General features: G+C 41.2%; 1 protein-coding gene across 1 annotated transcript; it reads right to left on the bottom strand.

The window, feature by feature from the left end:
- Positions 1 to 7,017: 7,017 nt before the first annotated feature.
- On the bottom strand, positions 7,018 to 15,266 carry IL10 (interleukin 10). The gene is made up of 5 exons (XM_066598678.1): positions 15,108 to 15,266; positions 12,674 to 12,736; positions 11,643 to 11,795; positions 9,628 to 9,693; positions 7,018 to 7,149 (listed from the first exon to the last, which is right to left on the bottom strand). The coding sequence occupies exons 1-5, from the start codon at positions 15,264 to 15,266 to the stop codon at positions 7,060 to 7,062; spliced, it is 531 nt and encodes a 176-aa protein (XP_066454775.1). The 3' UTR covers positions 7,018 to 7,059.
- Between the last annotated feature and the right edge of the window lie 511 nt (positions 15,267 to 15,777).

Genomic DNA, 15,777 nt, shown 5'->3' on the forward strand with positions numbered 1-15,777 from the left:
CAAATGACGTGTAGACCACTGAACAGAGTTCAGGATTTATCCCGTCATTTACCGACCCGCCTTTCGGAAAAGACAAATGGTGAATAAGGCAAAACTTCCCTGGCTTCTTCTTAGGAACCACCCCCAATGGAGAAATCACCAGATTAGGAAATGGAGGGGCCCCAAATGGCCCTGCCATGCGTCCCAACTGGACTTCCTTCTCCAGCTTCTCCTTTACCACCGACGGAAATTGTAATGCCGAACGTAGATTTTTTATCGCGCAAGGATCCGGATGCAACGGGGCCGGAATTACAAAACCCTCAGAAGAACCCATCAACAACAGCCGCCCTTTCTCCACATCCGGGTACCTACTTAGAAAGGGGGCCATCTCTTGAACCCTCACCGGAGTCCTCCCTTTTACTATCCGACCCTGCATTTTTTCCCTTTCCGCGCTTAAAGCATTTCGCCGCTCCATGGGATGAGCCGCTACACACGGAGCAATTGTGTTTGAAACGACAACTTGCTCCAAATTTACAATGGCCTTCGTTAAATTGCCAGCAAAACCCCGCCTTCCGCACTCCTGATGCCTCGCCGCTTGCGCCAGAGCTTCCTCCACTGCTTGTGCCGGAAGATCCGGCATTCCCAGGAAAGGACTGCCCGTACCGTGTTGGGGCCATAACCTTAAGCCACAAGCCAATATCCTTCTGATCCCACCGGATATTGGGGCGCACTGCTTTGCGTTGACGAAATTGTTCGTCATAACGCAACCACGCCTGACCCCCGTACGTTCTATATGCCTCACCTATGGAATCCATGTAGCAGAAAAGGGCCGAACAATTTTCCGGCACCTTTTCCCCAATGACCCCAGCTAAAATAGCAAACGCCTGAAGCCAGTTCGCAAACGTTTGCGGAATTAGCCTCCAGCGTTTTTTTCTCCTCGTCCTCTTTTTTGGACTCCGTTCTCTTTCCTTACTCTAAATTAAATTTTTCCAGAGGTAGCAATGAAAAGATCTCGACGTATTCGTCTTTCCAGATCTTTTCACGTACTTCCTTCTTTAAATGAGCCCCTAGCGGGCCCTCAAAGCAGACATAGACCTCACCCTTTGCCCTGTCATCAAGCCTTACTGCCTCCCCATCCTTCTCCGTCTACACTGCCACTGTCACCCCCACGTCACGCTGAACCTCCGTCGGCACTAGCAAACCCAAGCCATCCCCGACTCCCACTGCACTTCTAACCCCTTGCGGAACCCACGCCGCCACCGGAGATGGGATTGGTAATCCCACTCCCCTATCCCTATCACAACGATGCAAAAGTTCCCTAACATTCCCTAACAACTCCCGTAATTCACCCCCAAATTCACCGCTCACTCTACTGACATTCACATCAAAACTTTCATTCCCTACCACTCTATCACAAATTACATTTGACGCACAAGACATGCTCACCAGGCTGCATGGAAGCTGTGTCACCACCAGCCGGGTTCCCGGATGTCGTCATATCAGCGTCGCTCCCTGATCCTTCCAATTCGCCATCTTCCAGCCGCCGTCCTGCCAGCTCGACCGTTGCGCTCCGACTGGTCCCCGCACGTTGCTCCCGACCTGGAACAACCACGACTGACCGGACTCCGACCGTGCCGCTGCCCGCAGCACCCTCCATAATCTGTCGCCGACCGTCCATGTTCGGAGATTGCCGACTTGCCCTAATCTGTCTGAACTGACCCCTGGCCGGTACATCACCACGGGGGAGTCGCCATAGGGAAACTCCTCCTCCCACTGCTCCTATCGCTGCCACCAGCCCCTGCGGCCATTTGTCTCCTCTGTGGACGCTTGCCAGAAGCTCCCCCGGCCGGTGCATCACCAGGGGAGGCTTCCGTTCCTCCTGACTGCTGTAAGCCGACAGATGCTGCAGGCCCCGCCCCCTGGCCGGAGCTGGAGCCCCTGCTTACCGTGCCCGCCGGCAGCCTGCTTGGATTCCTCCTGGACCGCTGCTCCACACCCTGAGGCTTAGAAAGGGAACAGCTGCCCAGAGGGTTCCCGGAGGGGCTCCGGAGCCGCCGCCGAGCTGGAGGGGTGACATCATTGTCCCGCAGCTGCGACAGAGGTCTAGCCCGCCGCGACCTCCTCTCCTGCACTGCTGGAACCGCTTCTCCTCCGCTGTCCCTGCCTAGCAGCCCAGATACCTGAGCTTGCAGCCAGTCCTGGCCATGAACAGACGCCGCTGCCCGGAGCTACTGCAGTAAACTCTCTATCTCAGACATTGTAAGTAAGTAAGTAATTACTCTCTCAAAACTTCCCAGAAAAAGATGGCCCCTGCATCCACCCCTCTCCTTATATAACCCCCCACCTACTACCCTTTCTACCAATCCCAGTAAACTACCCCTAATTCTAGAAACTTCCACAAACCTCCTTAACTTTCCTTAACCCTTTCATTACCTACCCTTTTCCCTTAGGTTGTCTGCTCCCCCCGCGTCATGCACGGTTTCAACTCTATGGGGCCTTTGTCCCCTGCGTTACTGCCTTATACTTAAACCTTTGGTGAAGCTCATGTTTTGTGCTCCAAATGGTATAGTGTGTCCAGGTTTAAAAACAATCACTTGAGCACATGCCTATGTGCTCCAAAGGATGGGAGGGGTTAGAGCGATCCAGGTAAATGTAAAATAGGTAAATTATGTAAAATAGGTAAATAAATAAGTAAAACTTTACAAAGAAGAATATAATTATGCAAACATTTATATTTATATCCTTGGACTGCAGTTACAATAGGCACTGGGGTAAGAGGATAACTGAAATTATTTTTCATGACTAGCTCTAAGGACCCGGTCAGATGAGTGTTTTTTTCCTGCATGAATAGCTGCGCGGAAAAAAGTAAACGCACGTCACGTGTAGAAAAATTTGCAGTCACATGTCCTATCTTCTGCAGGTGCGATTTTTTTTCGCACTTGTAAAAATTGGACATGTGACTGCTTTTATTGGAAAGCATTGGTTCTAATAGAGCCCCTTTTTTCACTCACCTATTCATGCGTGAAAAAAATGCTTGTCTGACTGCGGCCTAATGCTGATCCTTGAAGCTCTGGAAAGGTGTGGAGTTACAACATGCTCTGGACCAGCTAGGTTTAAATAAGTATTCTGAAAGAGTCATCACTTCCATTGTGACTTTCACTCCCCTCTGACCAATAGCATCGTTCTATGCTCTACACTTCCAAGAACGTCCAAAGCTAATTTGGTCTGTGCTGGAACACCCAGATTTGTACGCTAGACAACTAAGACCTATACATAGACTAGCCGCCCGGCTCTGGCAATGGGGTAAACAGATAATTGCATATAGAGGAACTCCTATCGAGACTAGATCTTTTCCACAACTGTTACATCTCCAGTCACATAATACTGGGTTGGCTATGGAGTACAGAAAATTTACATATAAATGGAGTATTTGTCTCTTTTCAACAATTACAACAAATGCATCCGATTTCCAGATCTGGTTTTTACAGATATTTGCAGCTTAAGGCCCTTTTAGGCGGGACGACTGTCGGGCAAACGATGCCTGACACTCGTCAGCGCACATACTAAGTTCCATGCACCTGCACAGGAGGTAGTATAGTTAGCTTTCAGCGGAGAAGCTGCAGGAGATTTCACTCCTCGCTCTCCCCTGCCCCTCTTTATTGACATAACATAGCGGCCAATCAGCTCATTGTCCATCGTTTATGCAGCATAAACAATGGACGATGAGCTGATCGCTCAGTGTAAATAGCAGCCATTCAGTACTGAACGGCCGCTATGTTAAGACAATGGAGAGGGTCAGGGGAGCGAGAGGAGTGAAATCTCCTGCAGCCGCCCTACCCCCCTGCTGGCCTGAGTGTCGGGCATCATTTGCCCAACTTTCGTCTCATCTAAATGGACCCTTACACATACATTTCATGCCCAATTTCCGTAGCCACACCAGTCCGTCTCTACATACCCACTGATAGTTAATCCGCACACACATGGGCCTAAGGGTCTGATTTCTACTTTGTATACCCATTTTATTCAATCTAAACTAGCTGATGTACACCTGGGTGTTGTGGACAAATGGAGGGAGCTCGTTCCTTCCCTCACTGATGAGAACAGGACCACAGCTATATCCTCATATATGTTGGTCTAATCAGCAGCGCATAGTAAGCTTATTCAACTATATATCCTACATCAGTGTTATCTTACCCCAAGGAGACTTCTCGAAACGAAAAGCGTTCCCACTCCACAATGTCATCGATGTCCTACACTTAACACAAACTTTATCCATCCACTATGGAGTTGCCCTACGATTCAGTCTTTTTGGGTGAAGGTCACTGACCTCCTTGGTCTTTTATTAGGTATGACACTTCCACACATTCCAGAGGTCTGTTTGCTGTGATTATTAGATAAAGAACAATGGCAACATTGCATTTTCCTTAATGAGGTACTCTTTATGGTTCATAAAACTATGGCAATGAGATGAATTGTACTGCGACCTCCTACACTCTCCCAGTAGCGCAATATGGTTAATAAAATACTTTCATATGAAAGTATTGTATATAAGAGTCGAAAGTGTCCTGATAAATTCCGTAAAATATGGGATACTTTGTGCATCCTCCCCAGCCATGACCCATACACAGAACACATTCCAGTATTTACTGGACGGATTACAGCCTCCTGCAGCTTCCTGGACAGACTAATCAATATATATTTAAACTACAGGTTATTATTAATGTTGATTCTGATATGAAAATCTCTTTGATTGTGATTGCTGTACTGGTGCCGCATCCAACCTAAGTGGTGAGAATCATTCCTCCACACCAAACATCAGGGTGCTAGCATCTATACGAAAAGGTTTTTTTATATGGCATGGAAAAGTGACACCCTCCCAATCCCAATGTGACTCCCTGACAGTCTCCCTCCCTGAAGGACAAGAAACCACTGAGGCACGGTCGGAGGTTATGCCTTGTATTTGCAGGTTTTCTGTCCTTGGAGGAGGATCCTTTCCTGGTTCTGTCATAAGTGATGGGAAAAAAATAATCTCAAAAAAGGAACCAGCCTGATTTTTTTAACAAACTTTTTATTATGAAAATATATCATTATGTTAAAAAAGCACTCCCCAAGTCATAAAAGAAGGACTAAATTATGCTAATTAATACAGATTATCATTTGATATTGTAAACATAACTTAAACAGAGGTCCTCAGTCATCCTTTATAATAGAAGAACCCTAGCAGAAGGGCATTGTTTCAAAGACACCGTACCAAAAGGGAATTGTTACGTATTATCACTCACAAGTCCTATATTGTAAACATCATTGAAAATGACTATATGTTCTAAGTTACTGCATCATATTTTAATTATTGACTTTTATTGCAAATATAGATAACACCCCCTCGTAGAGAAATTCAGATTTTAAAAAAATATTTAACTATATGGCATACAACTATTACACATGTATAGAAGACATGCTATCTCCCCATCGCTTAAAGGGATCCATACAGAATGTATGACTACCCTTCTAGGTGCTCTCCTTAAGGAGAGACGATACTCCTCCCGACTAACACCAAAGGTCTCTCAATAGCCAAGCTAGAAACATACTGCACACTGATGAGGGACAAAAACCCTGAAACAGCTGTCTGTGTATGGATTCTGGCTTGGTTTTCAATTCCAAATCTTTGTTAAGACCTGTATAAAGGGTCAAACAATGATTTGCAGGAATGCTGCCATCCAATAGGTGGCGCTGCAGAGGTATTGGTCCATCTTCCTTATTTGGTTACATAATTATGCTAAAATTAATGTACATATTCACATTCAAAGGAGTTTCACCAAGATCTAAAGTTATCCCCTAACCTGCAGCCCCTCAAGGAGGCAGGCAACATGACTCAATTCATCACTCAGGATAGCAGCCAAATCAGAGAAATTCATCTGTAAACAACACTGTTTTGGCGTTTTCGCTCCTCAGCAGTGCAGAGTAAGGTTCTGGTTGGCTGTGTGAGATGCTGTTTAAACAGTTGCATGAAAGGTACTGAGTCTCCTTACAAAGTTTTGCAAAAGTTAGCAAGTCTTTAGGGAAATGCTTCCTACTCTATACTAACAAATTACAAAACTGTATAGAAACAATACTGGGCATCTCACATTTGTCTAATGCTAAGCTCTTTATAGAGGTATTCCTAGGGACTGTCGGAGATAGCGGAGTAGAAGCTCTCAGTTATCTCCAGCAGTCCAGTTGAAATGACTTGAGTGGCATCATGCATGCTTGAATGTCACTCTTTTCCTTCTTTCAAGCTCCTCTTCACTATGGACGGTTCAGCGGGAAGGAAAGAAGGACATTGGTCCCCTGTTCTCATATCAGTTAGGGTCCACACCACTCCCGTTTAGGCAAAAAAGTAAATTCTGTGAATACCCCTTTAAGTGGCTGGACACTGACTTACAGAGGAGTCACATAAAGATGGCATTTAGCAAACAGTTTTCTTTCTTTTAGAAATTTTTTTAACTTCTCCCATGAGGCATTGCCTTAGAGACACCATACTTTTAGCTCCACAAGGATAACACTTTGAAGACTATAGACCATAAAATGGCAGCAGCTAAAAGTTCTCATAGTAACAAATATACCCAAAACATGCACTAAAACATGCAGTTTATGTAAACATAAAACATGAGACCCTCCAATATGTGTAGCATTGGAGATTTGCAGGATCTGACATCATGAAACTAATCAACATGATCAAATAGTCACCTCCCTAATCTTTGGGGATATATTTCACATTCCACAGAATGTTCATTTGTTCCTTTCTAGTTAACAAAACCCATTTTGTACTTCATTTTTGTTTTCGGCCAGTTGATTCAATGACTGTGAGTATATCCCAAGTGACATTTTGAAAATGCTGAGACAATGATACCTGTGATATCCTCTCAAATCATCATTTGAAGTGTTTTTGCTTGTATTCAATATATCAGATACATAAGTGGAAAATAGGTTTTTTTTTTAAGTACAAAATGAGACAAAGGGAAATAATATCTTCATTATTTCCAGGAGAGATAAATATAAAATAGTAAAAGAAAATGTAGAGAAAGAAAAGCACTTCTTCTTTTACTTCTTCCTGGTCATCAGATATTCTTCAATATAATCAATGAATATGTCAAATTCTCCCACTGCCTTGTAGATGCCTTGATCCTTTAACTGGAAATTGAATATAATGGAAAGTTTAAGAAACACATCTTAAAATGACATTAGAATGTTTTCATGTTATCAGCAGCTAATCGTGGATGGCTTATATAAGCATCATTGTTGCTGTTATATGATTTAATATGCTGTGACTATATTCTGTTATACTCCCTGTGAGGGGAATCACCAGCATGAAAGACATATGGAATTTGGTTAAAATAAATAAAAATCCTTTTGAAATTATAATCACATTAGCATACGTGATGTTGAGCAGTTAACTACTATTAAAACGACTAGTATTACTACTAGCGCACTACTAGAATGGCTACTAGTTCTAAAACTACAATTAATTGTAATATGACTACTGCAAAAGTAACTCCTAGTATTACTATTAGTAGATTAACTACAAATACTACCAAAAACTATCAGAACTGTAAATATATTGTGGTTTCAGAATTACAATGAAAAAATCATGACCATATGACGTTAAGGTTTGGATTTGGGAAACACTCATGTGGATCCTAAAAGTGGCTTTGCTAATATCTGCATTTTGTAAGGCCTGAGGTGGTTGTTGTCATCATATGTGTTGACGTAAGTTTTCTAACTGTGGACAAAATAGTTGATGTAACACAGGAAGGAGAGCACTTATGTAAAGGATAGTAATAAATAATGTCGCAATTTAGTACATGTGCAATGAGACATCATTCAGTGTTCATGTAATTACTCATGTACTCCCGAATTCTATCTATCTCTCTATCTATCTATCTATCTATCTATCTATCTATCTATCTATCTATCTATCTATCCATCTATCTCATATCTCTCTAATTTTGCACAGCCACAACTCAGGAATGGGACTATAACAACTGTAGCGCCGTTACGGCGTCAGCCCTCGCCCATGTGAACTACTCGTTGGTGCATGCTCACTGTCTTTTTGGTTCAGGGCACCAACAGGATCACTTCTCTACATCTGTATAGGTAGATTACTTGGCTGGAAGCCCAGCCAGCCAATTGCCTTAAGTTTGTGTGCATTTATTCTTGCCCCTCCTCTCAGAGGGCGCCGGTTATTCATTCAGTCTGGTCTGATCTCACTGTTTGAGAATCTCTGGTTTGCCTCCTGTTTGTATTCAGTCTGATTCCTGTCTGACTCTTATTAGCCTCCTGTCTGAAGGTGTTTCTGGACTCGTTGGCAGAAACTGGTCCAGCCCTGCAGTACAGTTATGCCTGATTTACACAATTATCTCACAAAATTAGTTTAAACGAAAATGCGTGATAATCATTGCATCTAAATGCAAAGCTACTTTTAACCTGCATAAAAGTCATTGCTGGTTCCCTCACTTGTCGCTGCATCTAAACGCTTCCTGCCTAGTGTTTCACATAGAATGTGAAGCACTGGGCGAGAATTCAGCGAGAAGTGAGTGATTTTCAGCGATGATCTGCCTGTCTAAACATTCTGCACGAGCGCTAACAACTAATGGTGATGTCACCCACTTGTGCAAATCATTTAGTCAATAGTCGTCCTGTATAAATGGGGCATTAGTATAATTCTGGGGATTTACTCATGAGTGGAGGGTTGTTTCATCATGTTCCCTGCACTCGTGGTTATATATTTTTGTGTCATCTAATGTTTCCCACTATTCCCTGTTACCATCTAGGGAAAGCCAGAGTCGCCCTAGGTTCCTGATGTGGACCGTCCTCATAGGTAGGGTTTTGTGTATCTGTGAGGTCAGGATCAGTTACCCCATTTGTGTTCTTTAATAATTCTATTATTTGTTATCTACGTTTGTACTTATGATATATTTTGGTCCTCTTGGGACATTATATGTATATCTGCGTAGGTCGCTGTGGTTGCACCTTGCACAGATGTAGCACATAGCCAACTAATGTAACAATGTCGACAGCAGTTATAACGTACATCATTCCTTCCCTGTATGTATTCTGTGTAATTTCTTACTTCAGAGATCCAACAAGCTTCTTCATTACAGATGTTGGCACACAGTCAAAGACGGAAATATATGAGCTAAGAATATTGCTTAAGACACAATGACACCTTTGAATGTCATACAAGGAGGAAATTTAGTTTCTAGCTCTATCAATGAATTTTGTTTTACCCTTCGACTACTTCTAGGGCTTTTTCGATTTTATATAAATAAATGTTATTCTTTCTATATTGAAAAATGCAATTTTGTAATTTATATTCTGTATTGATTCCCTGCAGTTTTCAAGATCTTTACTTGCTGCCTTTCAATGGGAACCTTATTTGTTTGCCTCTAGTAGCTGGAAATCAGTGCTGCTCATGTAGTAAGCACTCAGGTGCAGGCAGCCCTGCTATATGTCATTGCAACAAGCCATGCCCTATCGCGACTTGGAGGACAAATTTCCACTTTTTTTTTTAAACTATGAATAACCCTTATTTGCTGAAAATGGTATCTCCCTTTTCAGGCTACTAGTTCTGTAATCTTTTGCAAATTGGCAACACAAAGACAAACGTACCGTACGATACTTTTTCTTTATTTGTAGTACAGCTCTGCTTTTTCTGTCACATGGAAGGAAATGTTGCTGGAAGAAAAAAAGCAATACAAAACATAAGCATGGTAGTGTAGGATGAGGATGAATAAGCTTATGGTTTAGTGGATGAAGGGAGACAAGAGGTGCTTTTAGGGTAGTTTCACACACATGGCGTTCTTTGGAAAAATGCAATAAGGGTTATAACATAGGCCAAGGGGACCATGGGTGGAGGCCCACATGACAGGGTTAGCAGGTAGTTGTTGGAAAGGGTTGACAGTTCTCGCCTGTTAATATTGTTATTAAATGGGGGATTAAATGATATGTTTATTTTGGGGAAGAGGCAAAGATTGGGGTTGGAAATGTTTTAATTGTCTTGGCAGCAGTAGGCGGGTTGTAAAATTGGTTGAGGAGGGCAGGCAGGCTGTGGATAGTTATATTCCCCCCTCTCATTGGATGGTGTAGGTTAGTGTCTGGCACTTCTTGGCTCTGACCAGAGAATCATTGCAGAAATGGTGGAGTGTCTAGTCTTGTAAAGGCTAGTGGTGTCTCTGAGTCAGTTGGAGTGTTGCTGGAGGCAATTTGGATATTTCCCCTGAAATAGTGAAGCATCAGATTTTGGGGCTCCAAGGACTTCCCCTCTTTGGTGGAGGGTTAAATTATTTGGGGGATTTTGATTAAAGGAATAATATATGTTAAATTGTTTGCAATATAATGGCTGCTGTGGCCAAATTATTCAAAAGTAAAGAAGTGTTTGTCACCATTGGGGAAGTAGTGGGTGTGGGGTTGGTAAATGGAAGGCTGTGAAAGTCATGGGAGGTCTACAGCAGGTAGCGAGTCATGCAGTTTTTATAGCAGTTTATCATGTAGTTTTTTTTTTTGCCAAAGCCAGAAGTGGATCTAAAGAGAAAGGGAAATGTAACAGAAGGACTTATACTTATTCCTGCTGGATCCACTCCTGGCTTTGGTGCAAAAACTGCATAAAAAACACAGTGGGGTTTTCTCCCAAAAAATGCTGCATGTGAAACCCCTCTTAATGTGCAGCAGAGAGTATGATCATACCGTTAGAGTTGATCAATGTAATTTATATGAATGAACGGTACTTGAATTGAAACATTGAGAAACACTGTTCTAGACTATTAAGCAATCAATAAGATCTCCACTGGATACATCTTGCACATTTATACTCCAGTAGGGGTTATAGTAACACTTCTATGGTATATTCCACGGGAGAATATCCCTTCCAGACATAAAAGTGGAACTCCATTTAAAATGATCTTCTTACATATGGGAGATATTATGAGAAGATCCAATTGGTCTGTGATTTCTGAGATAAGTAGAATAAAATAGCTCTGTAGAGAGCTTAAACTACTTTGGCGCTCCTTAGAGATTTATGTTACTGAGAATCTGACACTATCATCGATCTCAGTAGACTTCAGTTTATAATCTTGTGCCAGATTTATAATATTAGATATATCTAAACAGAGGGGTTGAAGCTTTAGTCTGCAACACTAATGTTGCTGCCAAGGATATTGCAACCCATATAGGATACTGCAATCATATTGGAACTGTTATTAGCTATTAAGCCCCCTAATACTGCACATGTTTGGGGTCTTAAAGACCAAGCACTTTATTTTTTTCATTGTTGCATTTCAAGAGTTACCGGTATAACTTTTCATCCTTCCATCGATATAACTGTACAAGGAAGAGATGTGTTTGTGGGATGAGATGTATTTTCCAATTTTACCATATTGTACAAATAATTTATTGATTAGCTTCTTAAAAAAAACAGCAATGTGTTAGCTTTTTTGCCATTAAGCTTATTATATGGGTCAGTATGATTATAGCTATACCAAACAAGTATAGTTTTTTTAACGTCTTAGTTCTTTTACAAAATAAAAAGTTTGTTCTTCGAAAAAAGTTTCCTACCCAAAAACGTTAACTAGTGAAAGTGAAATATTTTGTACATAGCACATATATGTTTGTTTACTCTATATACTCACACAGCGTTTTATTGTTTGTTTCAGGTCTAGGAGCTTGTCCTTCATGAAATTAAAATTGGATTTGACATCATTTTTATCTACTTTTGCAAGAGGTAGGACCTCATCCAGGTAGAACCGAATCATTTCAGATACAGTCTGGCAACCAATTGCGCTCTGTAAAAACAGTGAGAAAGTGTTAGCATAAAAGTCTTGTCTAACAAAGGTGCAAACTGCTTTGAATTACAGATATGAGGGATTTATCATGCCCAAACTACTCCTTTTGAGGCAAGACTCACGTGCACAAAAAAATCAGAGTTTTTGAATTTCCACCAACTCTCACCACTTAAAAAAAAGTGGGCGAAGCTTGTTGGAAGGTGGCATGGCTGTTCTGGGCTTACAGATTTAAGCATAATTTATGCCAAAAACTGGTGTAAATTACACCATAAATCTACTTCAGCTGGAAGAGTGTTTTTATGTAGGGACATGTTAGTCTAGCAGGGATTATAGTAAGGCCACTCTCACATAGGTGTCTGTAAAAACACCACATTTATAACCACTGCATTTTACAGCATTTTAGAATGGCATTTTTGACAGTATTTCTTAATGCACCCCATCATTGCAATGGGTGATGTAGTGTGTCAAAGCACGCTGAATACATGAAAATAGAACATACAGCGTTCATTTTGGCGCACGTTAAAAATGCCCACTAAACGTAAAAAAACACGTGTGGAATCGACTTTAAACCGACACCAGTCTTAATAAATCTGCTCCTATATATTCAGAAATCTCTGGTCATTGCTCAATAGCTAGAGTGAAACAGTGGGACATGACAGGGTCTACCACGTTTACAAACCACATCTAAAAACAGCTCCAGGCTTCCTCTAAGCGGAGCGTGACAGTAAATGTTACCAGAATAGATAATCGTGTCTTAAAATGACATTTAGCGAAGGGTTGTCCAAGTTGATACAGTTTTTAATAACAGCATGAATGCTAACCCTCTGCCTAAATCTTTACAACTTTACAACTACTGTACTGAGAAAGAACTACATTACCTTAAAGTCATCCAGCAAATCTTTTTCAAGCAATATTGTATCAAGTTCATTATCTTTCATTTGCTAAAACAGAGAGAACACAATACAATAAATCAGGTTGCTAGAAACATATTAATACGTATTATAGTCAAGGCAATCCATTCTGCTAAATTAGTTTGCCATAAAATTGTGCATTGAATACTGAAGGGAATTATTTGGAATTGTATATCCCTATTTCAGCTTCATGACTCTCTTATTGAACTTGTGGTTGTCAAAAAGCGTTTCCCAGGGTCGGACTGGCCCATCCGAGTGCTACATGTTCCTCTTTGGCAAGTTCAGCCTCTGGAACAATCAAGCACCTCAAAAGTCCAGCAGAAGACCTTATTTGGAGTTGACTCTGGAGTCACTTGCCACTGGGGTCTGTTTCTCATAGATGAACTCACTAAACCCATTTGACCTTATTGGTAATATGTCATATTTGTGCAATGATAAAAATACATTTTACAATGCGCTAAAAAATGAACTTGTAGAAGTTTTATATCGATGGAAGACGGACCCCAAGAATCATTTCTGCTGCTGAGCCCAAGGAGCTACTGTTTGTATGGACAAGTAACCCACAACTTCGTGAACCTTTTCTATGAGACGTGGACAAGAGCCACATGATTATTGAGGTATAATGTGGGCGCATTGTCAACAATGAATCTAGTGTTATGTGAACAAGTATGTTAGTATGAGTCACTGGGATGCTCATAGCAAGAACAGTTTTCTTTTATGTGAGAGACACTGTCATAGTGAAATAGTATTTCCTCTACTACTCCTCGCTGTCACGTTTGTAACTTGTATCATTTACTATATTAGCTTCACTTTATCAGGAAGATTGCCAAACAGAATGTAATCACAGTTCATGTGAAGACACGAACCACAAGCGCTGCTGGAGACGTCTATGTCATTGTATGAAGAAAGAATTACCTGCACATGCTTTCATACAATAAGCTAATCCATTAACGGAGGAATTTAATGGATATTCCATGGTTCAGAAAATGCTGAGGTAAGGAAGCAATGGAGTTTGTTGTACAATACCCTTGGCTGGTGGCTTCAACTTGTGGTGACTTTTTAGCATGAAGGTGGTGGCGGTGTGGGGTGGGGGTGGGGGGAGGCTTGTGACTCCCCAGATATATGAGCATTTTATGGTTAAACAATCTGTGAGTAGCGGGCGGCTGATAATATCTCTATTACTTTCTGGGGTTACAAAGACGACTGTATTACTTAGTAGAAGCATAGGGAGGGTTCTATTACTTATCTAGAGCACGAAGGGGGCATTACTGTATTGTGAGGAACGTGAAGGGGGGTTATTACTGTGTGGGGTCAAAAAGGAGAGCTACATTACTGGAGAGCATAAAGGAGGCATTATTTCTTGTCATGGGCTCTATGGGGGAATTTGTAGGGGGTGCTAATTTAAGGGGCACTTATAGCCTTTCAGGCAAAGTAAGGGCACTATTAATATGGGGGGCACTGAGAGGGGTATTGTGGGTAGCAGTAGGATGAGAGAAATATGCAGAGACAAGCATGGAGGGCACCAGCAGCAGTTTTGGGCACAGAAATATGATACCGCTAACTATAGTTATGGTGTGGGGGTAGGGTCTACGTAATTCATCACTGCAGGAGTAAGAGAGGAGCAGGATTACATCCACATAGCTGTCTATATGTACATAGAGGTACTGAAGTCGAGGGGCCGAATTACATCCACATAGCTATTTATATGTGCATGGCCATAAGAGAGTAAAAGTATAGCATTCATATCTATATGTACATAGAGACCATAAGCATTTTAACTACATTTACCAATATTGGAGCACAATACACATTTCTAAGTTGATTTGCCAGGTGGCTCATTGCATACTAATGATGGTATCTCATGATGTAATTGGAGAAAATTAGTATTGAGTCGTAGCTAGCCTGTCCTTCATTTGGGGCAAGGCTTTAGCATATTACCCTAGGTTTATATCTAAATATCCTGGTCAAAGCAAAGTGGCTTTTTGGTACCCCTTTGGTACTCCCCACCAGTATTACCCAATAGACCTAAAATTAAGTTATGATGGACCAAGTTTTCATTTTGTATTGAAAGGAAAATTCTGAAATGTACAGAAAGACTAAATATATTGCTGATGTTTACAATGTTTACTTGATCTAAGGAAAACAATTCCCATAAGAATAATTATATCATTCTAGTACAGCCCATAGTATGCAATATAGAAAATATTCTTCACTATCTCATATTTGCTTATACCATATCAGTTTGCATGAAAGAAAAAGTTAAATCAGCATCTCTGTCAATAAAGACAAAAGCAAATGAAGTTACAATAAAATACATGAATGTACGGCATCAAGAGACATGAATATGTCGTCACTGGCAGAATATAAGGACAGACTACAGTTATCGGATCACTATACTTACAAAATAGTCCTTCACTTTCTGGAATGTGGATCGCAGGTCTCTGAGTTTGGCAGGGAATATATTGAGAACACTTTGACAGCTTCCTTCCACATCTCCACTTTGACTATTCACCTCCTTGCAGCAGATGAAAGCCACCAGCAACCAGGAAAAATGCTTCATCTTTTCGCAGGCAAATAATTTTTCTGCAAAAAAAATGCTACAACATGCCAGAGTCCATTGTCCTGTTATATATAGAGAATATTTCCTGTTTCCGCCCCCAAAAGATGACATCACTACTTTCTCTTCTAGTAAATCGCTTTCTGCTCACGTGTGATTTCTCGTAGGAAAATTTTGTTCCAAATTTGTGGTTTGTTGATTCAGTTAAATTTATTTTTATTATAGTAAATTCAACATTTTTGTATGTAAACGTCCTCTTTTAAAGGGTGGTAATTCATTCTTGTAGGTTATTTTCTGGTATGCTATTTGCACTGTATTACATGACTTACTTCATTTGCTTATGTTTGTTCACATGCTCAAGATGCAAATGTTTCTGAGATGAGTAAATTCTTCAGTATTTCTAACTCATTTGATTACACTCAGGCTTCCACTGTATGTGGGTTTCAGTATAAATCTAAGCTTACGTCAACTTCATCTTTACTGCATGAGTATTATCACTGGAAGTACTCTACTC

The sequence above is a fragment of the Eleutherodactylus coqui genome, chromosome 4 (genome assembly GCF_035609145.1).
Source record: "Eleutherodactylus coqui strain aEleCoq1 chromosome 4, aEleCoq1.hap1, whole genome shotgun sequence".
Taxonomy (NCBI): Eukaryota; Metazoa; Chordata; class Amphibia; order Anura; family Eleutherodactylidae; genus Eleutherodactylus; species Eleutherodactylus coqui.

What these genes read in the sequence shown, in the direction of transcription:
- IL10 (XM_066598678.1), bottom strand. Translation starts at nt 15,266, where the DNA reads ATGAAGCATTTTTCCTGGTTGCTGGTGGCTTTCATCTGCTGCAAGGAG. An exon ending in AGAAAGTGAAGGACTATTTT is followed by an intron (nt 12,737 to 15,107) that starts GTAAGTATAGTG and finishes TCTCTGTTTTAG; the next exon opens with CAAATGAAAGATAATGAACT. An exon ending in ATTTGCTGGATGACTTTAAG is followed by an intron (nt 11,796 to 12,673) that starts GTAATGTAGTTC and finishes CTGTTTTTACAG; the next exon opens with AGCGCAATTGGTTGCCAGAC.